Source organism: Vespula vulgaris, chromosome 1 (assembly GCF_905475345.1).
Source record: "Vespula vulgaris chromosome 1, iyVesVulg1.1, whole genome shotgun sequence".
NCBI lineage: Eukaryota > Metazoa > Arthropoda > Insecta > Hymenoptera > Vespidae > Vespula > Vespula vulgaris.
The window spans coordinates 15,081,486-15,104,795 of NC_066586.1; the positions used below are offsets into that span (position 1 = coordinate 15,081,486).

Here is a 23,310-nt window from a genome sequence, read left to right on the forward strand (position 1 = left end):
ATCATAAAGTATGTACAACTTGCAATACCACATAAATAGTATAATAGATTGTTAATTATTCCGCACATATAATTCTACATGCCACCCAGTAAAGTGTGTATTCGTTCGTAGCGTAGCTGCACGTAGTATTGTGTCAGCGGCTGAACGGAACCAAGAACAGGATACCCGACACGCGTCCAGAATTTTTTTTCTTCTTATTTTCTATCATCATCCAAGCCATAGTTGGCCAACGACCGACACTTCGTTGAACTCGACCCTACTTGGCTTCTTCGTGCGTGTGTGTATATATTATAAATACATGTATATATATATGCAAATGAAGAAATTTTGGTCTCCAAACGAAACTGGTACTACATTATTTTAACCATAAATTGTAAAAATAATATTTAATTTTAATCTATAAATATCTTTTTTTCTCAAAATTAACATTTTTACAATCATTCACATCCTTGAAACACGAAAATAACATTATATTCATTTCGTTAGATTCGTATAAATTGAAGTATCAAACATAGCAATTTACACATATTATTAGTATGATTAATCGAAAAAATAATTTTACAATAATTTGTGATATGAAAAAGATTTTCCTAGATTTCTTTCGTATCGACGGAATCATAATTTCTTAACTTCGGTCGGTAAATTTCAAATTTTATCCAAAGATATACGGGATGACTTTATCGACCGAAAAAGCCATCTGTCGGAGAATATCAGTTAATTTGTCGTAAAAAGAAAAAGTTGGCGATAATCTGCCGAAAATAGTGAATACGGTTGCTGGGAGACAGGGCGTCGTTGGAAAACTGACAATTGCTTGAACGCGATATATAAATCGTCTACCAGCGAACTTTGTGTAAGTAATGTGAAATGATTTTGATGATCATGTTTATTCTAATTTAAAAAAAATAATTGCCACGCCTTTAAAATTGCGCTGTTTCTTTATCTCATTTTTATTAACTCATCCTTGCTTTGACAGATTAAAATATTTTTTTCTCTTTTCCTTTTTTTTTTTTTTTTTAAGAAAAACAGAAACAATATGTGATTTGCATGAACAATAATCAATAAAACTACTCACCAATAGCACGAGATACAGCCAGAACTCCGTTAACTCGTACTGTGCCTTGATTAAACGCCAGCATCCCACCCATTTGTTGTATCCTCTCGGATTCATCCTATTGAAAAATGAAAAAACGAAACAAAAAAAATTATATTCTTCAGTTTGTATTTCATGATTTAATAAACACTCTATAAACATATGTGTTCCTTCCTTCATCTCTTTTTAATTGTTTGTATGAATAATTAACTAACTTCAGTTTTTTAATAAGCTTTCTGTATATAAAAAATTTCTAAATTCTAATATATTTACAAAAACAAATTTACTTCCTAAAAGTAATTTAAAAATTATACTATAAATTAATAGGATCTAAAGATCAAATTCTTGTGTGCTAGAATGACTACTCCAGGTACACAACTTGATAGCGACAGAACATTATTACAATTCAAAAACTATGAAGAATATTTAAATTCTTTGGTAACTCCTGTGGATTTCTGTTATTTAAGAAATACAAAAGTTGCAAGTCAATTAGCAGAACTTGGTTATAGATGTACAGGAGAAACTTTAGATAAAGATGCTTTCTATCAACGTCTACAAATTGTCAAAGATTTATTGTATCCAATTCCCAAAGCATATCATCTTACTTCTGAATTTTTAATTCCTTTCGACCCGCTTATGCAAGAACTAGCAATCCGCGAACGATCTAACAGACTACATATATTATCAACCGTTATATTTGTACGACATAATCCGCGACTTCAAGTCGAAGTGTCAGGCTATATAGACTACAACGAAAGACTTAAAACGGAAGATTGGCAACCATATTTCGAAGGAAAAAGAAAGCTTTGGCCTAAAATTACAGATTTAACATACTATCATTGGAAAGTAGGAAAAATGCAAGTAAATGTTTCATCAAATTATGAACCAGTAATAGATTCAAAACATGGCCTTTTACTTAAGAATGTTCATGATAGAAAGTATATTAATGTTGATCCAAAGGCAATTACACCAGGTGTAGACACTACAAGAATACGCATATATAGTGATGCATATAAACATGTTATCTTATACGATCATGTAATTAGAAGAGTTGTTGTTGAATGAAACATATTTGTTTTATAATAATGATTTCGTATGAAAAACAATTAAGAAAAGTGCATAATCTTTTATTATTTAAAAATAAAATATTTTATAATCAAAATCATGCAAATATATAATCATAAATATTTACTTACGTATCGAGATAGTCTATGAGGGTATACTAGTTCTTCCACTTTGCCACGTTTCACTAGCATAGCCAAAGAATCTCCTACCCAAGCAATATATAATTTTTTATCCAATAATAATACACAGACTGCAGTCGTACCTCCAATTACTTTCTGGAAAAACAAGATAGTTTTATTAAAGATAATTTTATTAATATAATTTCTTAAAAATAATTTTATTAAATTACTCCTACAAAAAATCTTACTTGCGTTCTCTCTTTTTCAATAAATCTTGTATCAGTAGTGTGAAAAGCGTCACATAAGGCACGCTCTGGATCTGTAGGATAATATATACTCTCTGCTAAATACTGATGTAGGTGTGTAGCACAATAGACCGCTGCATCTTCTCCTCCATGTCCATCAAATACTGCGAAGTAACTTGCTAAGGAGTCATTCTATGATAAAACATGCATGTTTACCATTATATTGATACTAACAAATTAATAAATAATGAAAAGATGATAGTGCTTATTCACCTGTACATTACAAATGGTATGTAGGTCGTAAATCTCTACGTGTCTATCCTCCATTTTTCTTTTGCCATTCTTCAGTGCGGCACTTCTTGCCAAAGGTGGCAATTTCGAAGAAGGTGGGGGTAACATTGCTAATCTACTATTGTCTAAATAGCGAGTAAATATTTCATTTACTTTGCTCGTAACTGCTTGCATAAGTTTGAGCGGAGCGTATGCTGTCAAATAATTGAAAATAAATAAAATTATTAATAGATTCGTCAAAACACATAAAATATATATAAATATAAATGTAAAGAATAAAATTTACTCACATTTTGTTTCTAATTTGAACCCACATTCTTCCGGTTGTTTCTCGCATAATTCTTTTATTTCTTGCAATACAAGACGAACGAGATATCCTTGTAAATTACGTGGACAACGTCTATAAAATCGTAAAAGACATCAATTAATTACACGGAATTATATATTTCAAATATAAAAAATACACACGCACACACACAAGATGTTGATTAACTTCGCGCGATTATATGAACGCTCTGAATATGTCGCATATCCCCTTTAATAAAAGAATTTTATAAAACGTATTCACGTATGAAAACAATAATAAAATAAACGTAATTAGGTTTTATAAATATCCTCGTAATTATATCGAGATAACTTTTTCATTTCGAAATTTATTAGAATGGAATCAAAAAGAAATAAAAAATTCTGTCATTTACATAAATAAAAATTCAAATTCGGTGCAAAATTATCTAAAGTATATGTCATTAATATGGAAGGAAAACATAATAAATTGACCAATCATTAGTCATTCGAATCGAAAAATTATTTTAACGATTAATTATCAGAAATTCTCTCTTTCTCACATACACACGCTCTAAACTTAAATATTTAAAAGCCTCTTGAAATAGATGGTAAAAGATAGCATATCATAATAATAGATATGACAAGTTTATTAACTAATGACAAAGTACATTGTAACGATTCGATGCGTATCAAGAAATATCAAAAAAAAAAAAAAAAAAAAAATCTCGAAAAAAATTATCCGCAAGCAGAGACGATAGTACGACGTACGACCAACGCAGACAATCAAGAGATTACGAATACTTTGTAGAATTTCATTTCGATGGATCGTTAACAGGAAAACGGAATATCGAAAAGGAAAAAATTTATTGGAAGATCCGAAAAGGAAGCGAATAAAAAACAAACGAGACGTTTCTTGAAAGAAGCATATTCAACACTATTTTTACAAACGAATTTCAATTAAAAAATCAAGAAATGGCACCGATCGTTGGAACTTATCAACATGAACGTAATGAAAACATCGACGAATACTTCAAAGACTTAGGTAGGATTTTGATTAGGAATTAGAAAAATTTTATTATTTTTTCTATAATATCTTGGAAAATACATAATATGGAAATATATTATATCTCGTAATCGTTATTTTATATATAGGGGTACCATATATCGCACGAAAAATGATGGGTTTGGCAAGTCCACGTTTGGAAATTTCAAACGAAGGAGAAAAATGGACGATTCGTACTGTATCTATGATGCGTACAATAGAATTAACGTTTGCTCTTGGAGAAGAATATGACGAAGGTTTACCTTCTGGTGAAACATTAAAAGTAATCACCGATATTTTTTCTCATTAACTTGAATTTGCACATATTCTGCAAGTTCATGCATTACGTATACGACATACTTCTTATATTTCTTTAGAATGTTACAACAATGGACGGTGACAGTCTCGTGACGGTATCATACAGGCCTGATAACAGCAAAATCGTACGGAAGTATGATTTCACTGACGACAGTGTCGTCTTGGTAAGTTATACTACTAATTCAATCATTTTTATTTCGATTTTTAATGATTTCATGCTGATTCGTTATTTTACTTTTTTCTTTTTTATTTTTTATAACCTAATAAGAGGAAAGAAAAGAGAAAAAACAAAAAAGAAATAAAAAACACCATTTTTTAAATCAACTTTCGTAAGATCTCACTTCGTAATATACGTATATATACATATAGTATACGTGTATATGTACGAATGATCATGGTCGAATGATCTTGCTTCTAAGTAACAACATATGACAAATGCCAACATAAAAGTGCAAACAAGAGAATGAATAAATAAACTGTAAAATGTGATAACAAAAAGTTTACAGAGTTGTGCCATCTGAAAGAATAAGATTGATATTTGAAGAAAAAATATTTTTCATTGATATATGATTCTTCTTATAAGAAATATTATATATATAAAAATATGTTATTATTTTTTTTGTTTCAGACGATGTCTAGCGAAAAAAGCGAGGTTATGGCAAAACGATATTTTAAGCGACTTCCTTAAATCTTTGACTTCATCTTGATGATTTTTTATTTAGTACAGATATTATATATATATATATGTGCGTGTAGGTGTGTATATTTTATGTACACTCTTTTGATGATATTTTCATTTATCGTTCTAATGTAACTCATATAATAATTCTATAAATGAATAAATAAAAAAAGATAATTAATAAAATGATTAATAATATTATATTTTAAATGTTTGCTATTGCTTATCTGTTATCAAGTCACATGTTACGTGATACGCGATGAATATTACAGGTAGATAAAAAAAAAAAAGAGAGTAAAAAGAAATTCTTTGACGTTTGTTTACGTCATAACGAATTATTCAGACCTTGATATATTTTAAAACGCTTACTAAACGTTACATTTTTAGTCGATTACAACAATGATTCGTGTCTATAAAAATTCAGCTTTGCTACTCAGTGGTTAACAGGATTATTGGCGAACCGCAAGGGAAGTATTAAAAATAGGAAGATGCATAATGATTTTTTAGAAAACAGATATATTCTTATTATTAAATTCATATATGACTATTTTTGCAATGATTATTTATTGTACAAAGAAAGAAGATGACACAAAGAAAATATTACGTATATATGTGTGTGTGTGTGTGTGTGTGTGTATTTGAAAATAATGCAAGATCTTCGCGCCAAAATATTAAAGATATTCCATTTTTATAGATACAGTTATTTCTTTTTTCTTTCTCTCTTTCTCACTCTTGTCATTAAAACCCACGTTCAAAGATTAACGAGACAGAATGAGCACATGATAACGTACGTTGAACTAGCTTACGCCAATCGGCGAATTGCGATTTAAATTTTAACAAAGAGCGGGAAAATTAAATGACGATTATAATAAAATTAGAACGACGCATAAAGAAACACGAATTTATTGAAATATTTGTATCTGTGATAGAAAGAATAAAAAAAAGAAGAAAAAAAAAGAAAAGAAAACGAAAAATGAACGTTAAAAAGAAAGAAACATAATCAGGTAGTATACTTACGGTTGTTTGATGTATTGCAGCGTCAAGTAGATGATCTCACCAATGAGTTCCGTTTCGGTGATACTGTAAGCATTAACCTTCATAGGCAATTGATCCTCCGGATTAATTTTTTTAACGAACTCCTCGAAGTATCGTCTATATTCTCCGAGATAGTCAACGAGATCGTTACTAGTTTTCGCGGCCATCCTCTCGTCGTTTGTATCTTTCGTTCTGTCGATGCGAAAGTTACGCGCGCGGCCGCGCGCACGCGTACGCGTACGCGTGAGACGACGCGAGCGGCGACGAGGCACGATTGCTCGAAGAAAGATCGAAGAAAAAGACAGGGATTCGCTTTGATATTGAGAAAGAAAGAAAGAAGAATAAGAATAAAAATAATAATAATAAGAAGAAGAAACACGAATGAGTCACACCAACGATCTATCTTCGTAGTAGCTTACCCACGAGAACGTATCGTTACTCTATCGACGCGTGACGCGCCTTCCTACACACGAGCGAGTAGATAAATGAGAGGACGCGAGAAAGAGAATGAGAGAGAGGGAGAAAGGGTGGATGGAGAAGGGGGAGGACTGAGTGAATGAGTGAGAGAGAGAGGGAAAGGAAAGAAAAGGGAGGTTGCGTCTCGTCGAAGAATATAAAGGCTATAAAGTCTTTGTGATTCGTTGGTCGAAACCGCTCCCTTCGAAATACACGCACGATGTTTTGTGTACAGATTGCGTCATCCATTCAACATGGCGCGGACACCTCACTTGGTAACTATACGCGGTCTATCCAACGAAAATTGAGTTTTGATCGGTTTTCCATAGAACGAGGATTGTCGAGTATCCTTCTTCTTCTTCTTCTGCTCCTCTATAATAATGATGACGATGATACGATTAATTACGATTGTTCAAGGAGGATGCACCCCGCTACCGCTCACATAACGCGTTCCTCATGCCTTCCACCGGGTGTCGTCGTAGTCGCCTTTTTGTGATCGTTCGCATTCTCCTTCTCTTTCCTACTTCATCTATTGCTCTCTCTCTCTCTCTCTCTTTTTCTCTGGGAAGGAGTGAGGGTAAACTTATGTAGCAGCGTAACCGAATTACAAAAAATCTTCAGCTGCGCATGACTGACACAACTACGCGCACGCCCACGTGCTTTCGCGATACTCTCTCAAGTTTCCGCGTGCGTACAATCTGTTATTCTTACCTCTTCTTTTCTTCCCCCTCCCTCTAGCATTCTCCCTTTGCTTCTCCTACCCGTTACATATTTCTATTTTACTTCGTCCTTTTTGCTCGATTTTATCTCTTCCTTTTCATTTCAATTACGTAAGTACTCAAAGAATACCAAGTTCACATTTACATGTATCTCGAAGTAATAGTTAACAATTTTCACTTTTAATTTGCGATAGAAAATTATTTACTACTACTTATAAATGTATGACAAAAAAGAAAACTACATTATGACACAGTATTTATCTATCATCTCTGATGTCTCTTGCGCTTCTTTGGTCTTCATCTTTTCTAAATAAGAATTTTTGTAGTTCTCTTGCATCCATTCGGGTAAAGGACTATTCCAATTTTCCGGTGGTTTATCTCTCTTTTTCCATATTGTATTCCCAAAATGTCCTCTTAATCTATTCATTCTACGTTCTTTTTCACTTTCTATTATTGCATTCTAAAAATAAGTAAAGTTCTATTGATCCAAATATATTATTGCATTGAATTTATACTTCAAAACTTCAATAACTAGAGTTAATCAAGTTAAATAAAATTTCTGGAATAAGGATTGAATCTTATACAAATAAGTAATTTTATACAATTATTTACATACGTATGCTTCCTCCGATTTCTTTTCTTGCCAAATTTGACAATTTTTAAAATCCTTTTCCCATGAAGAACAATCAATCTTATAGCCATGTATAAAGTATTGATGAAAACGGGATTTCCAATACTTGCATTCATTGTACTCATCTTTGTATATTTCACATGGTCTTATCTGGAAAATGAAAGTTATTTTATATTAGTTATATTATATTATTAGAAACTGATGAATTATAAATAAATATAATTGACTCAAAATAAATGTATTATGTAATGTTTGTGAGTATATATAATATTCTTATTTTATAATATACAAAAAAATACTTGCCATCCAAGCATGCCTAAATTCATTATTTTCTTCTGGCGTTACTTTAGACATTTTTACAATAATATGAAAAATTAAATTATAATGACGAACTATCGCAAAAATATTCTTCGATAAGGTTAATTCTTCTATTCATAGGACATGCATCGATCTACATGAGTAAATCTTCTGTTAATCAAAATCTCTTTAATGCTTTCACAATTCGCCATGACAATTTATAATTTCTTTCATAAATATTTACAAAACAAAATTACTTAGGTTACGATACGTTGAACACGTGACTTACAGATTTATATACGAACGATACTTATAGGATACTAATTCTATCCGAATAAACGATATGAAACATATGTAATCAAATCACTAAACTGACGTATTATTGCGCCATCTGCTTTGCAGATATGTCATGTACTTAAATTATAGATTATATGTGTAAAGAAAAAAACGTTGAAAAATTATTTACTTATTTATTTTACTGCATATGTTAGGAAAATTCCCAATCGTATAATGATGGAAGAATGGATATACGAAAGTTTATCTAGTTTATTGGACTTCCCAGTTCCAGAAGAATTAATACAGTAAGAATAATTTTGTTTACTATATTTATAATTATACAATTTTTGTTTTTTTATGAAATGTGTTTTTAAAGAATTTTTTTAAACATTTAGCTATATTTTAAAAATACGGAATGAAAGAGATTTAGATGAATATCTTAAAACTTTATTGGATTTGAAAAATCCAAAACATAAACAATTTATAACAGAATTGAAGAAAAAACAAGGTTAGTACTGTAATTATATATATATATATATATATATATATACACACACACACGCGCGCGAACACGAACTATACATATATATATATACACGCACATACATATCCATATAGACATGAATTTCATTAGAGTAATAATTTTATTAAATAAGATATTAATAAAATTTATATACTATAGCTGCTTTTTGTAATGATCCAGCTGGATATAAGAAAACAAATGATAATAATGAAGATTGTAAGAAAAAGCAAAATGAAAAAAAAAAGAATAAGACTAAAAGCAAAGAAAACATACAGGTATATACTTTGAAATATCTATGATAATTAAGATAAAATTCGATTTTATTTTAATGATTTCAATAGTTTAAAAGATCTTGCAAAATTATTTGTTTATAGGTTCAAGAAATAAAAACAGATAAAACAGAAAAAAAGAAACCAAAATTTGTAAACCTGTATTCACAAGAAGGACGTGATAGAGAAACTGTTTTATTAAAGGGTATGTTGATATAATTTGAATAAATATATTCAATAAATGATATTGTGTGTGTTTGGTATCGATGATTTCGAATACATTCATAATAGTATTAAATTTTTTAATTCTTATTGTATATGTTTCAGGTAGACATAAATGTGATTGTGAAGCAAGAAAGCATTCTCTGATAAATAATTGTACTAATTGTGGTAGAATAGTTTGTTTTCAAGAAGGATCTGGTCCATGTTTCTTTTGTGGAACATTGGTATGTTCTCGCGAACAACAAGCTATACTTTCTAGTAATACAAAGCAAGCTGATGATTTATATAATAAATTAATGGATCGGAAACCCAATAAGGGTTTGGAAGAATCTATTAAACAACGCGATAAACTTCTAGAATATGATCGTAATAGGTATATTTAAATGCAATATTTAAATAATACAATGAACGTCTTATTATAATATTTTATATCAATAAAATTTTGAATGCGCAGTGCACGACGTACGAAAGTAATTGACGATGAATCAGATTACTTTCAAACAAACAGTACATGGCTCACATCTGCAGAACGAGAAAGATTACGGAAACGTGAAGAAGAAATCAGTGCCCAAAAACATGCATCTCGTTTAAGTAGAAAAGTAACTTTAGATTTTGTTGGTAGAGAAGTATTTGTTGGTCACGAGGAGAATAGTGAATTCAATGAAGATCAACTTGAAGATCTATATGAAATGATGTTGCATACTGATCCAGAAAATAGCAATATTTATCCAAACATAGATTTCACCAGTCCAATGGTAAATACATAATCTTATTACTTATCATATTAGCTGAGAAAATAATAAAAGAGAAACTGAAGGTGATATTTGTCTCATATAGTATATTAAACAAGAAGCGAAGCACTCTATTAATAAACAAATATTGAATATAAACGCAAACAGTAAAATTCAGGACAAAGAATATTTGGAACTAACAGATCAAGGTTTATGTTTAAGTATGCATCAGCCATATGCTTCACTGTTGGTAGCAGGGATAAAACTGTAAGTATAGCACTATAACTTTATATAACATAATATATAACTTCATTACTGCAGTATTTAATTATGTTATAATAAATATATTTTTTTTAATTAATAAGTCACGAGGGTCGAACATGGTATTCTTCTCATCGAGGAAGATTGTGGATAGCATCAACAGCTAAAACACCAACTAAAGAAGACATTTCAGAAGTAGAACATATGTATCGTGTTTTAAAAGATGGTAAGTGAAAAGTTTTTTTATTTTTATTTGGTATCATATATTTTTTATTTTTCTAGAGAAAATCAAATTTCCGGAAAACTATCCTACTGGTTCTTTGTTAGGCTGTGTAACAGTTATTGACGTTTTGTCTCAAGAACAGTACAGAAAAATGTATCCTGAAGGAGAAAGTGAAAGTCCTTATGTTTTTATTTGTGAGAATTGTTATACTCTTCCTATCAAATTTCCTATACAAGGAAAACATAAGATCTGTAAGTAATTTTATAATCTTCCTAACAATTATAATAAAAATCAATTATTTTATTTTGAATTTTTCATTGCAGATAAATTAGATAACAAAATTCATCAAGCTGCTACGAAATCTTTAGAAAAAGTTATAAAGGAGAAAAAAGAATGATTTATTACATTTTCTAATTTAAATATGTTTATGCATTTATATATTTAAAGATATAATTTTACGCACATATGATAATCTTATATAGATCAAATAAATACATTTTTAGAATCAAATAACGTTATAAATACCAATTAATTACTTTAATTTTTCCCAAAATATTCATGATTTAATAAATACATATTTAATTAAATATAAATATTCATATATAAAAAAGAAACAATTATCAAAATATAATTCTTTCAATGTATACAAAACGTAATTTATTATCTGTTTACAATGTGAATAACATTATTAAAAAATTAATTGCATGTTATGTAAGCACAATTATTGTAAGACGATTATCTTTACATTTATTGTACAGTTTATATTATTTTCTGTTGTGCTGCACTTATCCCACTATTTAAATACATCATTAATGAAAAAATATCAGTTCTCTCAGATATTAGAATAGTCAATTGATATATTAAATATACATTAATATTTTTCTAATTTCTGAAATATAGAAAGGAGTAGTTTTATAAAAACAAAAATATTATATGTATAATATTTTACCAAAGTTCGATTTTAATTTTAATAGTTTAATCAGTGTTTCTCTCAATACATGTGTTAATTATATTGATAAAATAATTTTCTTCTAATTTTATATCAAACCTGTCTATGTATATATGTTACTTGTCAATTACTAAATCTAACAAACTTCAGAAATTTGGTATAACTTATTAAGCACCTGAATTATGCGAATTAAAAAGAAAGTGGAAACACACATATTTTCTTAAATACATAGTCTTATTTCTCTAACAAAAGAACATTCAATTTTAAGCAATATCTTCATCAATTCAAGCTAAGAAATTAACAAAATTATTAATACAAAATAATATATTTATAACCATTTACTCATTTTAGTCATATTTTACAAATAAATTTCGTAAAGATATAATGACAAAAACATCGATATTTTTAAATCCTAAAAAGTCACATATGATTGTCTTAGAAGAAAACAACAAATATTATAACTTCTAATATATCAACATAAATATGCATAAATAAATAGAATTAAGCTCAAATAAATCAGGTAAATGAGGAATGTTTGAATATGCATTATAATGTAATATATGTTATTTTATTATTCGTTATTTAAACTTTAAATCTCTTAAGCAAGTACTCTAAAGCGGAGCAACAAATTGCTAAAAAAAAAATTTGATTTTTACTGTATTATATTATGACAATATTGAATAAATTAAACAATTTATATATAAAATATGATTGCAATATTAAACAAAATGTTATACCAAAAAAAAAAAAAAAATAAATTATTAAAGAAAACTATATATATATATGCAAATATATCTAGATCTCTAATATTTTATGACTTCTCATTTATATTTCTTTTTATGTTAATCTTACTGTGCTATAAAGTATATATTTAAAAAGTTATTTTTAAAGATCATATCAAGAAAAATCATTAATATTTCCTGTACTAGGCCTTATTTAACCACTCAATATAATAAAAATTTAGAATTGTTGGAAGTATACCCAGCTTGTATATAAATTAAATAAATAAACAATAAATAACATTTGAAAAGTCTAATAATTTCATAATCTGATAATCTTGTTTTTGATGATTTGTTAAATAGCTTCTATTATTACACAATTTCATTTAACAGCTATTATATTTTTATCTTAAAGACAATAATTTTAATAAATAATATCTTATTGAATTTCAATACCAAGTCGTTTTTTCATATAAAAAATTGATTTAGATCATTTCCAACAGTATATAAACTATTTTTTTATACGTTCCCCAGTCATGTCTTTAATTGTAATGGCATATTAATAAAATAAACAGATATTGCATCTATTTGGCATTCTTTAAGATAACAGTGGTTACATTTTTAGATTCTTGTACAATCAAGGCAACTCATCTTCAATAGTCTTCATCACTACATAACAAGGAGTTTTACCCCAATTATTGTGCAATAAATTATTTTATAAGTTATTATATGATAATATATGGCATGTGTGAAAAGTAACTACATTCCATAATTATTAATAATGCTACAGTTATATATTAACTAATAGAAGCCTGAAAAATTAATCATTATAAGCACATAAGAAAGTTACTAGTTAATGTTTATATTTTTAAAGGAGATTTTCTATATATACTACTCTTCATTAAATAAATAAAGTAGAGTAATACAATAAAAATCTCTTTAAAAGATTAATATGAAATTAATTTCTGTATAATCATGTGTGTAATATCATAGTTCATCTATATTTTAGATTTGTATTAATCATATTAGAGATATTTTATAGGCCACCACATCAGTATAATAATACTAATATATTGATATCACAAGCCTATTTGCACATTAGAAATTAAAGTAAATAACTTCATATTTTCTCTACTTCAAACTTAAATATTTAAGTAGTATATTACATAACAATACTTTCTAAAGGTTTTTACATTATAACTGAAGTCTATATGTAGATAATATTAACACATGTTTGTCTTAATTTGGAAATAACTTCATCTTTTTTTGCAAGGACCATATAAATCATATACTTTTCCTCATAAGTAAATCATATTCAGAAATAAAATATTACCTTTTTATAAAGAAACAATGCTTTTATATGTAAGTTGGAGAATCTTTCAAACTTGTATTACACGCTTCACAGACAGAAACATTTTTCTCATTTACTAATGTACACTTTGGGCATTCTTTACCACCACTTGCTAGTGGTTTATCTTCATTTCCTTTAAATTTAGATTTCATACACATTTCACAAATTTCTCTCTTAGGTGAATTTAAGAAGGTGCAAGTTGCACAATTCCATTTATTTTTATCTTCGCTATTAGTTTCTTTTTTGGATTCTGATAATTCCAAATTATTAATTGAATTGGTAATCCTTGAAATCTGTTCAGACGAATGATGCGATCGTTGTATTGGTAAAATTCGACTATCATGTTTTTTCACTGTACCATATAAATATGACTGATTTTCTATTGTAGTATCGTTATGATATCTATTTGAATCTGATAAATCAAAAGAAGAAGATTTCTTTTTAATTGATAATGTATCATGATGGTGCTTTCGTCCATTTGTGATATGATTGTTAATATCTTTGACATCTCTTCCACTTTTTTCTTTCTCCAATCGATAAATACAATACTTTTCTTCGTTTTCAGAAGACCTTAATGGCTTCTGCTTCAGGAATCCTAAATCTGGCTCTGTTTTATTTAAAATATCTTCTCTATCACCAAGATCCTTCGAATATCCCTGACTTTCTAAATTTTTATAAACAAAGTCCCAACTTTCATGTGTATTCTTCTCTATGTTCGAATATGGTTTTATATATTTTTTATCAACTTTAGCATAATCATAATCCGAATCAATAGGCTGCCTTTTATGAAAATCCACTTCGTCCATATTAAAAGTTCTTTGCGATGATTTTCTACACGTTTTATCGTAATTCTCGACTGGAAGTGGCATATTAAGCTCTACTAGCCTGTTTGCAGGTACTCTTGTTGTATATGCTTGTACTGTAGGATAATAGGGATTATTATAAATATTACCACATTTATTTCCAGGTGGCATACATCCATATGTACCATAACAATTTAGCATGCCATGGTCCATTGAATTAAAATAATGGTAATTTTTAGATATCACATTTGCATCATTAATACATCTATAGTCTGAGGGACATGGTGGTATACTGTAATTATTAGATGGCATATGATAATTAATAGGTGGTGGTACTGTATTCATGGTTGCAAGTTGTGGATAATGATAGTTTCTATACATATCAACTTTTACACGACTTTGGTGTAATTTTTCCAAAAAACGTTGATTCAAAGCTCTGATAGCTTGTTCAGGAGTTCCAACATGATTCTCACGGAATTCCAGAACCTCTAGCCAAGATATTGTATAATTCTTTGAAACACATTCCCATATCTGTTTTAAAACCTGCAAACAAATTTCAATTTCTAAATAACACATATAACTACAAATTTAAATGATACAATAATGATAGATACATAAAAATAATACCTGACATTCTACAAAAGCCACTATCGCATCTCTACTAACATTAGTCACTTTGTCTGGATCTATCGGACCTTCTAAAACAAGCACTTCCCTGCCTGCATGTTTATAACCCATCTGTTCAAACATCAATTCTGCTCCTATTAAATTAGCTTGTACTTCATGTTTGTAAAATCCACTGTAAATCTATAAAATTCAAATTTAACTTTACAAGAACATTATAAAAGAAATAAAAAAATTATGTATGAAATATATGATATATATACTAACCCTTAATATCCTATACTCTTTTCTCCAAGGTTGTGCAACAAGATTTGCAGCGTATAAAGAAATAGCACTCCAAGCAGTGGCAGCTCTGTAACCGCTAAAATCTTGTAACGTAGCAGCAGATCTACGTAAAATATCTGCTGTTTCATGAAACATATATTTACTTTCATTAGGAACAAGGTAGAGGTACTCCTTGATAAATCCTAAAAATATAATAAAAATATCTGTGATTAACAAAATTTTTTTACCATTTTACGATAGAATTTAAAATATATCATCTTTCATTATATCTATACCTTCTAGTTTACGACGTTGATCTAATTTTAAAGGACTATCATCAGTTTGTAGATAAGCCAGATGACTTTGTTCTAATTTCATACTAATTTCATGGAGTTTGTCTTTACCCCGAAGAATTAAGTCATTTGCCATTTTTATTTCTAAGATAATAAATACATATATCACATCACATCAATCGTCAATTTAATTCTATCTACTTGTATCATAAGATAAAGTAAGTAATTAATTTAATTAAAAAAAATTCTATTTTAAATAAAAATTAGTTGACTAAATATAAATATAGATATTTGTTAGAATCTATAATTTATACCTAATCACAATTTTCTTTCTTACACAAAATGTTGCAAAATTTTATCAAGTCTGGTAATTATATATTTTTTGTAAAATAACATTAAAATAATAAAATAGAAAATACATTGTTTATGTACAGGCGTACTATAATCGTATTTATAACAAACCTCCTAGAAATTCAACGTTGAAACAGATTCTTGATACGAACTATGGCTAGCTCCAACCTAAAAATAAATCCTATATATAGAAGAGGTGCCACGGGATTTTCTAGGTGAGCTATCATTATATCTTTCTCATTTGCACGATGTCCCATTTCAAATACATCGATTTATCAAATTTATTATAACTAAATAACATTTTGTATCACTCAAAAAATAGCAGTAAATATTTTGCTATGTAACTTTTTTTGGTTATGTTATGTACGTCGAATGCATAAACCAATCGTATCGTAGAGATAGAAGTTCGTTTTAAATTTTTGGATTTGTCCAATCTTATTGTTTGAAATATATTTTCTTGTAATGCTTATACTAATGTATTACGAATTTGATCTACTATTTATTAAAAATTATTATCTGATATGCAGTAACTATCAGTAAATATCGTAATAATATAATTAAATATTAAGATCATTAGATAATTAATTATATAGATAAAAAATGTTTAAAAAATAAATATAACTTGTACAGGTTTATTATACTTTTTATATCTTTATACTGTTATTGAATTTCGTTTATTTTAACAATAATCTATGATACATTTGCTAGATAAAAAAAATTATATTGTAAAACAATAATTTTGTTATCATGATAGCTTTGGTATTAATAATACATAGTAAATCATTTTTATAATAAATTTTAAAAATAAATTGCATCATACATTATATTAATTTTAAATAAATGCTTTAATGATAAATCTTACAAAGCATGATCGATTCTTAATTTTCGAACATATAATATAATATAAATCTATATGTAAAATTCTTCCTATTTTGTTAATATTAAAAAAATGTACAAAAAAGTAACATGTTATACAAATCGCAATTGATATTTTTGCTTAATGTTATTTACATGTTACTAAACAATGGAAGTTTAAAATAAAATATGTGGCTGACATAATAAATATTTCTTTTTTTTTCTTACTGTAGATATTATTTAAAATATTTAATATAGATGATTATGTAGGATCTATATTAGAAGCCACTGTAAAAGATAATATGGCTGTTTACATATATTGTTTAGAAATATATTAATGGCCAAATTTTTTACTTTAACAATACAAATAATATATGTAACATATATTTTCAATAAAATTATAGTAATAAGATGATGCTATGAAAGATTTTTACAGAATAAAATGATATAATTTTATGATTTCAAAACAAAAAGTGTAATTACTAATACCATATTATATTACTTCCTTAAGGTACGTATAAATGTATGCTGTTGTAGATAGAAAGTAAGGATGTGCGGTGTCATTTAAAGGGTATTATTCAGATCTAGACGTGGCCTTTTAATACGAATTGTAGCACCTTCATCTTGTACGTCACCATTAGCTGATAAAAATTCTCTTTTCTTATCTGGATTCTACAACATTTGATATTTATAAATGTAAATCATATTTTTTTTTAAACTATTATAATATAGCCTTTTATCACATACTTGCGATACCTTTTTATCCCATTGTTGATGAAGATACCTAAGAAGTATAGTTGTCTTTTCTGTGACTATAACTATAAATGGATTGAAAGATTAAAAATTGTCAGTAATTCTAATTATAATTACTTATAATTATATTTTTAAATAAATTAAATTTAGAACATACTTTGTTCAGGTGGATAATCTTTAGTAGGAAGATAGACCGATGGCCTTTTAACACAGGTTCGATTTCCATTGTCAGTATGAAAATTGGCAAAGTTATTTTCATCATGTGAAGGAAGTCCCTTTAGAAATTCTGCGACAGACTATATACAATAATATTTTAATATAAATATTAAACAGAAAAATCTATTTTTTTTTCAATAAATTTAATCATCATAACCTCAAATAATAAAACTACAAAACTATACATCGTTTGTAAGAATAAATATATTTTTTCTTACCATTGTGAAAAAGTTAAAAATCCTGATATTAGTACGTTAAAATCCTTGCACAGCCAGAGAAAAAAACGTTGAGAATAATCTAATTCATGTAAAAGGAATCATTAAACTGTCGTCTTCAACTAAACACGGAATATGTATTGACTAGCTCGTAGGTCGACATACTAAACATAAAATGTTAAAAATCTCGTAGAAACCATTTTTTATCCATCAAAATATTATTTACAAACTCGATAAAAAGAGCTTAACGAAAACAGATAATATATTCTTCGAAGCGAAAAAGAAGCAGTCGCAACCGAGGCCCACAATGTACTTCATCAATTTTCTTAACGTGTATCGACGTTACAAACTTATCTATAGATAAAGAAGAACCAATAAAAAATCTTCGTTTCCGTTGTATACTTGACTGCACATACGCATACGTGTTGCGCATCCTGTAGATATTTTATGAAAGCAGAGTAACATATGTTCCAATGTCAATGTGACGCGTCGAATGTTTATCAACAAAACTGACAATCTCAATATAAAGGTTCTTCAGACATTAATTATTATTATCAACACTTATATATAGCGAATGAAATCGATGAAATATCAATGAAATATAATACTATGTATAAAGATGAAAATAACCAATAAATTGCATTTCAAAATTACGGATACTTTATCGTTGTTTAGCTTTATCATTGCATAAAGCTATCATGCATTGCAGGAAGTGGGTTAAATTGAAAAAGAATAATGATTGGTATGAATTGGAATCAGAATCAGTTACTGATGAAAAACAATGCCTTGTACGAATAAATTTTGTCCAAGCAGCATTTGACTGTAATAATGAACAATTGATAGCAATAAACTCCAAAGGTATAGCTTATCACGTCGACTTAACAAACATACATCCATGTTATCAGAAACTTGGTATGATAGGACAAGCTTGTTTTGTAGCATTCAATTCTATGAACAATAGCGAGATAATAATAGGTCTTACCACAGCTGATATAAAGCTTATGAAGATACATGCAAATATCAATGAATTTTGTTTAATATCAGGGCATAAATTACCAGCAACAAATATCTCTTTTTATAAGGATTACTGCTTAACGTGTTCTTATAAAGAAGTTATAATATGGCATTTAAAATCTTTCAGTAGAGTACACCAATTACATATCAATACTACAAATGTATCTGTAAAGAAAGCAAGTTTATCAAGCTTAGGTCATATTGTTGTATTATATCACAATGATAGCATACAAACTTGGATGTTTAATCAGTTAGATACTGATACAAAATTAGATATAAAGAAATTTGGTATACGTAATGTAAAAGACTTTGTTTTTATACAAAATGGAAGAGCTATGATAATAGCCAGTACTCAAAATAAAATTATTATTTTAAATACATATAACTGGAATATGATAAAAAGTTTGAGTTTACCAGAGAAATTCATTGGTGTAAAAAAAATGTCGATTGTACCTCTGCCATTAGATAGTGGTGCCAATAAAATTGTAGCAGTTATTTCATCAAATTGCACGCTGCACATTCTTGATTTAAATTTGTCTTGTTTTATTGATAAGACACATGTAATCAATAACATTAAAAAAATTGTAGTTTCTTCAGATGGTAGGTACATGATAATTATTGAAAAACAAGGACTCTTGAAATTGACATTTTGTGAAAAATTGTTTCCTCAAGAATCCAAACGCACAGAAAAATTAGAAAAAAAATGCAGACCTCAAGCTCACAAAATAAATGAACATCTCCAATGTATCAGACAAAGTATAAAACAAGAACTACGTTTAGATAGATTATTACTAATTTTACAAGAATTTGGGAGATTTCCTGACAAATATCGTCATCTTATATGGTCTACAATATTAAAACTTCCAGCCAATAAAACTGCATTCATCTCTTTAATCAATAATACAACACAAGGAACAGTTACCATAAGTTTTCTTAAAAATTACCATTTAGCTGACCGTAATAAAGCATCATTATTAACTACAATAATAGAATGTTTAATACAATGGTGTCCTTTACTTGCTCAAACTTCATTTTTGCCAAATTTAATATTTCCATTTCTTATGGTATCACAGGTAATATTTTTATATTTTATGTCTATTATATGTCTATATAATTCTCTGTTATATGTTTGTATATTTATTTCAGAAAGATCAACTATTTGCTTTGGAGCTTACTTTAAATATACTTATAAATTATTGTCAAAAATGGTTTGAATACCATCCCTTACCACCTTTAAATATTTTGGGTATTATCGAAAATATTCTTTTGAGAGCAGATCCACAACTGCTAAATGTCTTTTGCGAACGTGGTATAACATCTATTGAATATGCATGGCCATTATTGCAGACCACAATGAGCGAAGTATTATCTGGTGATGAGTGGCTTATTTTGTGGGATCATTTGTTATCTTTTCAAACACCTACTCTTTTTCTTATGTGTGTTATTGCCTATAGCATTTGCTCACGTAATATTATCTTCATGTTACATAGAGCTGAAGATTTAAAGCATTTCTATAGGACGCAAGGACATGTTAGAGCTAAGGAGTTATTAAAAATAGCACAAAACCTTGATCAAAACATCCCATATCGACTACATCCTAATCGTTATCTTAGGTATTATAATCATGAATTTATATTTATATTTTCATTATATACCATTATATTTTCTTTTAGAAACAAGTTGATTCAGTTACCCGAGGAAGGACCATATCCTCCACTTGTATTAGAAGACTATCCAAAATTTCTTACTGAAGAATTAAATATCTCACAAGTTCCGAAACTTCAAAAACAAAAACAAATTTTGCAGAGATACAAACAAGAAGTTGTATTAACAGAAGAAATAAGATTACATGATGCAGTAAAAGCTTTCATGGAGGAAGTCCATAAAAATAGACTTGATGGTAAAACATTGATAATTTGATTATTTAACAATAATCACAAAAAATTGTATACAATTAGTTAGATATTAAATTTTGATTTTTTTAGAAGTAAAAAAATGTTTTCAAGTACAGTTACATGAGAAGGAATTAGAATTAAATGAAATAATGGAACAAATGAAAGACATCCCATATAAATATGTAGGAAGAAAACTTTCTGATCTGATAGCAAATTTAGAATCAGAAACAAATAGTAGTATGAATTCAGAAAATACTACAACATTGGATGATAAAGAATTTAAAAATTGTGTAAAATTGCAAAGAGATGTAGCTAAGCTAGAAAATGAAGTAAAAGATGTTTTAGATTCATTGAGATGCAATACATCAGTAAATATTATTTAATTTTGAATTTATATTCTTAAATATTTACTAAGAAATTTAATCATGTAGAAAGTATGTATGTAATTTGAAATGTACGTAAGTATATATTTTAATATAAATATAACATTTTTTATATTATATTTTGGAAACCATAAATAGGTATTCACAATTTTTAAAATCATTGTAAATTCGCATGATAATATTTTAAAATGTATGTTTCTTATGTATATATGTATGTATAAGTACATATATTTAAAAAGAAGAAATACTTATTTTTTTTGCATTTTATTTCATATATAGAAAATTTTCTGCTTTATATAATGAAATTAATTTTGCCTTAATTTTATATATATTTTTATATATCTGTGTAATTTTATTTTGTCATCAAAATTGAACAATTGAGTAAATAGGTACATCGAATTTTTCTCGTGCCTTTAATTCCAACAACTCTATTACCACTAAACATTCTACTACTTTTACGTTTGCAGCTGTTAATAAATTTATAGCAGCACCTATAGAGCCTGTATGACAATATATTACGATGTAATAAAAATTTTAATATTATGTACATTAATAATCAATAGATAAAAGCATAAAAAAACTTATTACCTCCAGTTGCCAATAAATCATCAATTATAAGCACTCGGGTACCTTCTTTAACGCTACTTATTTGTAATTCCAATGTGGACTATGTAAGTAATAAAATATATATAGATTAAATGTATTCAAATAATAAAACAAAAATTAACAAACTGTATATAATTAACCTCTCCGTATTCCAAACTATAGTCCTGACTTAAAACCTTTCCTGGTAGTTTCCCTTTTTTTCTGATTGGTATGAAAGGTTTATCAATTTCTATACATACCATTGGACCAAGTAAAAATCCACGGGAATCCAAACCTGCAATCAAATCAATTTCAAGGAACAAAACATGTTCCACTAGTAGATCTCTCAAAGCTTTTAATGCTAACGTGTTTTGGAATACAGGGAATATATCTCTGAAAATAAGTAATTTCTACAACATAATATATGTGATAAAAAATAATGAGAAAAAATTACATAATTTTACAAGGAAGAAAATAAGATTTTATGAAAAATCTTATTTTATATAACTTTTTATATAACTTACCGAAAATTAACACCATATGTAGGAAAATTATCATAACTCTTAATAGTATTCTTGACTAGTTTCAATTTTTCAGTTTTATCCATTTTTATACAAATATCCGTTTTTCCCAAGAAAAATAGACCAATCTTCCTAATGTTTTAACTTTTATTCTAATGTGAATTTATAATAATATATGATTATTTGTTTGTATATATTTAATTTATTATTATACAATTATATATTATTTCATCATTATCATACTTAATCACTTTCACAATTACAGGTCCAATAAATGACACATTTGAAATTGTGAATAGAACAAAAAAAAAAAAAAAATAAACCAAAGAAAAAAACAAGAAGAAAAATAGTTTCACGTGATCCACTTGAAGATAATTGTAATACAGGAAATTTCGTATAAGACGGATATTACATTCTATAGAAATGCCGCCTTATATAAATCGCGTTAAGCGAAACAAATCTCGAGTGAACAGCTGTTTTAAAAAAGAATAGAAAAGTTAAGTTCCAAATTCTTTTTTAAATTGTCGATATTTTTTATTTACGTCTCTTGATTTGTTAAATAGATTATTGTGAATTTTTGAAAGAGATTTTTTCGATAAACACCCAAATAAGTGAATTTTGTTTTCGAAAGGTACAAATCTTTGTCATAAATTTACTTTGAACTAACCCTCTCGAAAATCTTAAATGACAACTGGAGTCAAGTGGCATATTATTTGAAAAATATTTTAATTCTTTTTACAAT

At 27.7% G+C, this 23,310-nt stretch overlaps 9 protein-coding genes across 16 annotated transcripts in view; 4 read left to right on the top strand and 5 right to left on the bottom strand.

The window, feature by feature from the left end:
* The window catches only part of LOC127072609 (serine-rich adhesin for platelets-like), a 59,434-nt gene extending 52,956 nt beyond the window's left edge, over window positions 1-6,478 (bottom strand). The window contains exons 1-6 of the mRNA XM_051013142.1: window positions 6,152-6,478; window positions 3,101-3,210; window positions 2,793-3,004; window positions 2,523-2,711; window positions 2,287-2,430; window positions 1,073-1,169 (exon numbers count right to left, since the gene is read on the bottom strand). Of these exons, the coding sequence (XP_050869099.1) occupies window positions 1,073-1,169; window positions 2,287-2,430; window positions 2,523-2,711; window positions 2,793-3,004; window positions 3,101-3,210; window positions 6,152-6,336 (937 nt within the window). The 5' untranslated portion in view covers window positions 6,337-6,478. The remainder of the gene's footprint in view (window positions 1-1,072; window positions 1,170-2,286; window positions 2,431-2,522; window positions 2,712-2,792; window positions 3,005-3,100; window positions 3,211-6,151) is intronic.
* LOC127072878 (fatty acid-binding protein, adipocyte-like) lies at window positions 695-5,337 on the top strand. Of its 2 annotated transcripts, none has more exons than XM_051013704.1 (5): window positions 695-850; window positions 3,931-4,137; window positions 4,248-4,420; window positions 4,515-4,619; window positions 5,084-5,337. In XM_051013704.1, exons 2-5 carry the CDS (start codon window positions 4,068-4,070, stop codon window positions 5,141-5,143), a joined length of 408 nt encoding a protein of 135 aa, XP_050869661.1. In that variant the 5' UTR covers window positions 695-850; window positions 3,931-4,067; the 3' UTR covers window positions 5,144-5,337. The 2 variants fall into 2 exon arrangements, with proteins under 2 accessions (XP_050869661.1, XP_050869671.1); XM_051013714.1 differs by having other exon boundaries at window positions 736-850; window positions 3,904-4,137.
* On the top strand, window positions 1,169-2,292 carry LOC127072844 (cilia- and flagella-associated protein 299-like). Its single transcript, XM_051013655.1, has one exon. The coding sequence runs from the start codon at window positions 1,448-1,450 to the stop codon at window positions 2,153-2,155; it is 708 nt and encodes a 235-aa protein (XP_050869612.1). The 5' UTR covers window positions 1,169-1,447; the 3' UTR covers window positions 2,156-2,292.
* A 280-nt stretch (window positions 6,479-6,758) lies between the features above and the next one.
* On the top strand, window positions 6,759-11,343 carry LOC127072775 (activating signal cointegrator 1). Of its 5 annotated transcripts, none has more exons than XM_051013502.1 (11): window positions 6,759-6,900; window positions 8,764-8,853; window positions 8,944-9,056; window positions 9,231-9,346; window positions 9,446-9,545; window positions 9,668-9,935; window positions 10,017-10,317; window positions 10,400-10,560; window positions 10,659-10,780; window positions 10,837-11,028; window positions 11,101-11,342. In XM_051013502.1, exons 2-11 carry the CDS (start codon window positions 8,783-8,785, stop codon window positions 11,172-11,174), a joined length of 1,518 nt encoding a protein of 505 aa, XP_050869459.1. In that variant the 5' UTR covers window positions 6,759-6,900; window positions 8,764-8,782; the 3' UTR covers window positions 11,175-11,342. The 5 variants fall into 5 exon arrangements, with proteins under 5 accessions (XP_050869459.1, XP_050869476.1, XP_050869451.1 ...); XM_051013494.1 differs by lacking the exon at window positions 6,759-6,900 and adding an exon at window positions 7,191-7,312; XM_051013486.1 differs by lacking the exon at window positions 6,759-6,900 and adding an exon at window positions 7,296-7,455 and having other exon boundaries at window positions 11,101-11,341.
* LOC127072869 (UPF0545 protein C22orf39 homolog) lies at window positions 7,474-8,581 on the bottom strand. The gene is made up of 3 exons (XM_051013693.1): window positions 8,279-8,581; window positions 7,961-8,125; window positions 7,474-7,804 (listed from the first exon to the last, which is right to left on the bottom strand). Exons 1-3 carry the CDS (start codon window positions 8,327-8,329, stop codon window positions 7,583-7,585), a joined length of 438 nt encoding a protein of 145 aa, XP_050869650.1. The 5' UTR covers window positions 8,330-8,581; the 3' UTR covers window positions 7,474-7,582.
* A 65-nt stretch (window positions 11,344-11,408) lies between the features above and the next one.
* On the bottom strand, window positions 11,409-16,499 carry LOC127072741 (uncharacterized). The gene is made up of 5 exons (XM_051013408.1): window positions 16,243-16,499; window positions 15,784-15,924; window positions 15,491-15,690; window positions 15,227-15,406; window positions 11,409-15,142 (listed from the first exon to the last, which is right to left on the bottom strand). The coding sequence occupies exons 2-5, from the start codon at window positions 15,914-15,916 to the stop codon at window positions 13,802-13,804; spliced, it is 1,854 nt and encodes a 617-aa protein (XP_050869365.1). The 5' UTR covers window positions 15,917-15,924; window positions 16,243-16,499; the 3' UTR covers window positions 11,409-13,801.
* A 453-nt stretch (window positions 16,500-16,952) lies between these two features.
* Window positions 16,953-18,484, bottom strand: LOC127072526 (DET1- and DDB1-associated protein 1). Of its 2 annotated transcripts, none has more exons than XM_051013022.1 (4): window positions 18,174-18,484; window positions 17,897-18,035; window positions 17,734-17,804; window positions 16,953-17,658 (listed from the first exon to the last, which is right to left on the bottom strand). In XM_051013022.1, the coding sequence occupies exons 1-4, from the start codon at window positions 18,174-18,176 to the stop codon at window positions 17,551-17,553; spliced, it is 321 nt and encodes a 106-aa protein (XP_050868979.1). In that variant the 5' UTR covers window positions 18,177-18,484; the 3' UTR covers window positions 16,953-17,550. The 2 variants fall into 2 exon arrangements, with proteins under 2 accessions (XP_050868979.1, XP_050869058.1); XM_051013101.1 differs by having other exon boundaries at window positions 17,743-17,804; window positions 18,174-18,481.
* A 215-nt stretch (window positions 18,485-18,699) lies between these two features.
* Window positions 18,700-22,193, top strand: LOC127071067 (TBC1 domain family member 31). Its single transcript, XM_051010303.1, has 4 exons — window positions 18,700-20,257; window positions 20,331-20,797; window positions 20,858-21,084; window positions 21,170-22,193. The coding sequence occupies exons 1-4, from the start codon at window positions 18,869-18,871 to the stop codon at window positions 21,460-21,462; spliced, it is 2,376 nt and encodes a 791-aa protein (XP_050866260.1). The 5' UTR covers window positions 18,700-18,868; the 3' UTR covers window positions 21,463-22,193.
* Window positions 21,711-22,964, bottom strand: LOC127071619 (adenine phosphoribosyltransferase). 2 transcript variants are annotated; one of them, XM_051011533.1, is made up of 5 exons: window positions 22,812-22,964; window positions 22,572-22,720; window positions 22,209-22,440; window positions 22,051-22,129; window positions 21,711-21,962 (listed from the first exon to the last, which is right to left on the bottom strand). In XM_051011533.1, exons 2-5 carry the CDS (start codon window positions 22,652-22,654, stop codon window positions 21,826-21,828), a joined length of 531 nt encoding a protein of 176 aa, XP_050867490.1. In that variant the 5' UTR covers window positions 22,655-22,720; window positions 22,812-22,964; the 3' UTR covers window positions 21,711-21,825. The 2 variants fall into 2 exon arrangements, with proteins under 2 accessions (XP_050867490.1, XP_050868372.1); XM_051012415.1 differs by having other exon boundaries at window positions 22,572-22,902.
* Window positions 22,965-23,310: the final 346 nt, after the last annotated feature.

Excerpts from the sequence above, each read along its gene's own strand:
- LOC127072844 (XM_051013655.1), top strand. The coding sequence starts at position 1,448 with ATGACTACTCCAGGTACACAACTTGATAGCGACAGAACATTATTACAA.
- LOC127072878 (XM_051013704.1), top strand. The coding sequence starts at position 4,068 with ATGGCACCGATCGTTGGAACTTATCAACATGAACGTAATGAAAACATC. Across the intron at positions 4,421-4,514 it reads CTTCTGGTGAAACATTAAAA|AATGTTACAACAATGGACGG; the intron begins GTAATCACCGAT and ends ATATTTCTTTAG. Across the intron at positions 4,620-5,083 it reads CTGACGACAGTGTCGTCTTG|ACGATGTCTAGCGAAAAAAG; the intron begins GTAAGTTATACT and ends TTTTTGTTTCAG.
- LOC127072869 (XM_051013693.1), bottom strand. The coding sequence starts at position 8,329 with ATGTCTAAAGTAACGCCAGAAGAAAATAATGAATTTAGGCATGCTTGG. Across the intron at positions 8,126-8,278 it reads AATTTAGGCATGCTTGGATG|ATAAGACCATGTGAAATATA; the intron begins GCAAGTATTTTT and ends TTCATTTTCCAG. Across the intron at positions 7,805-7,960 it reads AGAAATCGGAGGAAGCATAC|AATGCAATAATAGAAAGTGA; the intron begins GTATGTAAATAA and ends ACTTATTTTTAG.
- LOC127072775 (XM_051013502.1), top strand. The coding sequence starts at position 8,783 with ATGATGGAAGAATGGATATACGAAAGTTTATCTAGTTTATTGGACTTC. Across the intron at positions 9,057-9,230 it reads AGAATTGAAGAAAAAACAAG|CTGCTTTTTGTAATGATCCA; the intron begins GTTAGTACTGTA and ends TATATACTATAG. Across the intron at positions 10,561-10,658 it reads TTGGTAGCAGGGATAAAACT|TCACGAGGGTCGAACATGGT; the intron begins GTAAGTATAGCA and ends TTAATTAATAAG.
- LOC127072741 (XM_051013408.1), bottom strand. The coding sequence starts at position 15,916 with ATGGCAAATGACTTAATTCTTCGGGGTAAAGACAAACTCCATGAAATT. Across the intron at positions 15,691-15,783 it reads TCAACGTCGTAAACTAGAAG|GATTTATCAAGGAGTACCTC; the intron begins GTATAGATATAA and ends TTATATTTTTAG. Across the intron at positions 15,143-15,226 it reads TGGCTTTTGTAGAATGTCAG|GTTTTAAAACAGATATGGGA; the intron begins GTATTATTTTTA and ends ATTTGTTTGCAG.
- LOC127072526 (XM_051013022.1), bottom strand. Across the intron at positions 17,805-17,896 it reads AGATTATCCACCTGAACAAA|TTATAGTCACAGAAAAGACA; the intron begins GTATGTTCTAAA and ends ATCCATTTATAG. Across the intron at positions 17,659-17,733 it reads GGGATAAAAAGGTATCGCAA|AATCCAGATAAGAAAAGAGA; the intron begins GTATGTGATAAA and ends CAAATGTTGTAG.
- LOC127071067 (XM_051010303.1), top strand. The coding sequence starts at position 18,869 with ATGCATTGCAGGAAGTGGGTTAAATTGAAAAAGAATAATGATTGGTAT. Across the intron at positions 20,798-20,857 it reads CATCCTAATCGTTATCTTAG|AAACAAGTTGATTCAGTTAC; the intron begins GTATTATAATCA and ends ATTTTCTTTTAG. Across the intron at positions 21,085-21,169 it reads CCATAAAAATAGACTTGATG|AAGTAAAAAAATGTTTTCAA; the intron begins GTAAAACATTGA and ends TGATTTTTTTAG.
- LOC127071619 (XM_051011533.1), bottom strand. The coding sequence starts at position 22,654 with ATGGATAAAACTGAAAAATTGAAACTAGTCAAGAATACTATTAAGAGT. Across the intron at positions 22,441-22,571 it reads ACATATGGTGTTAATTTTCG|AGATATATTCCCTGTATTCC; the intron begins GTAAGTTATATA and ends ACTTATTTTCAG. Across the intron at positions 21,963-22,050 it reads TGATTTATTGGCAACTGGAG|GCTCTATAGGTGCTGCTATA; the intron begins GTAATAAGTTTT and ends ATTGTCATACAG.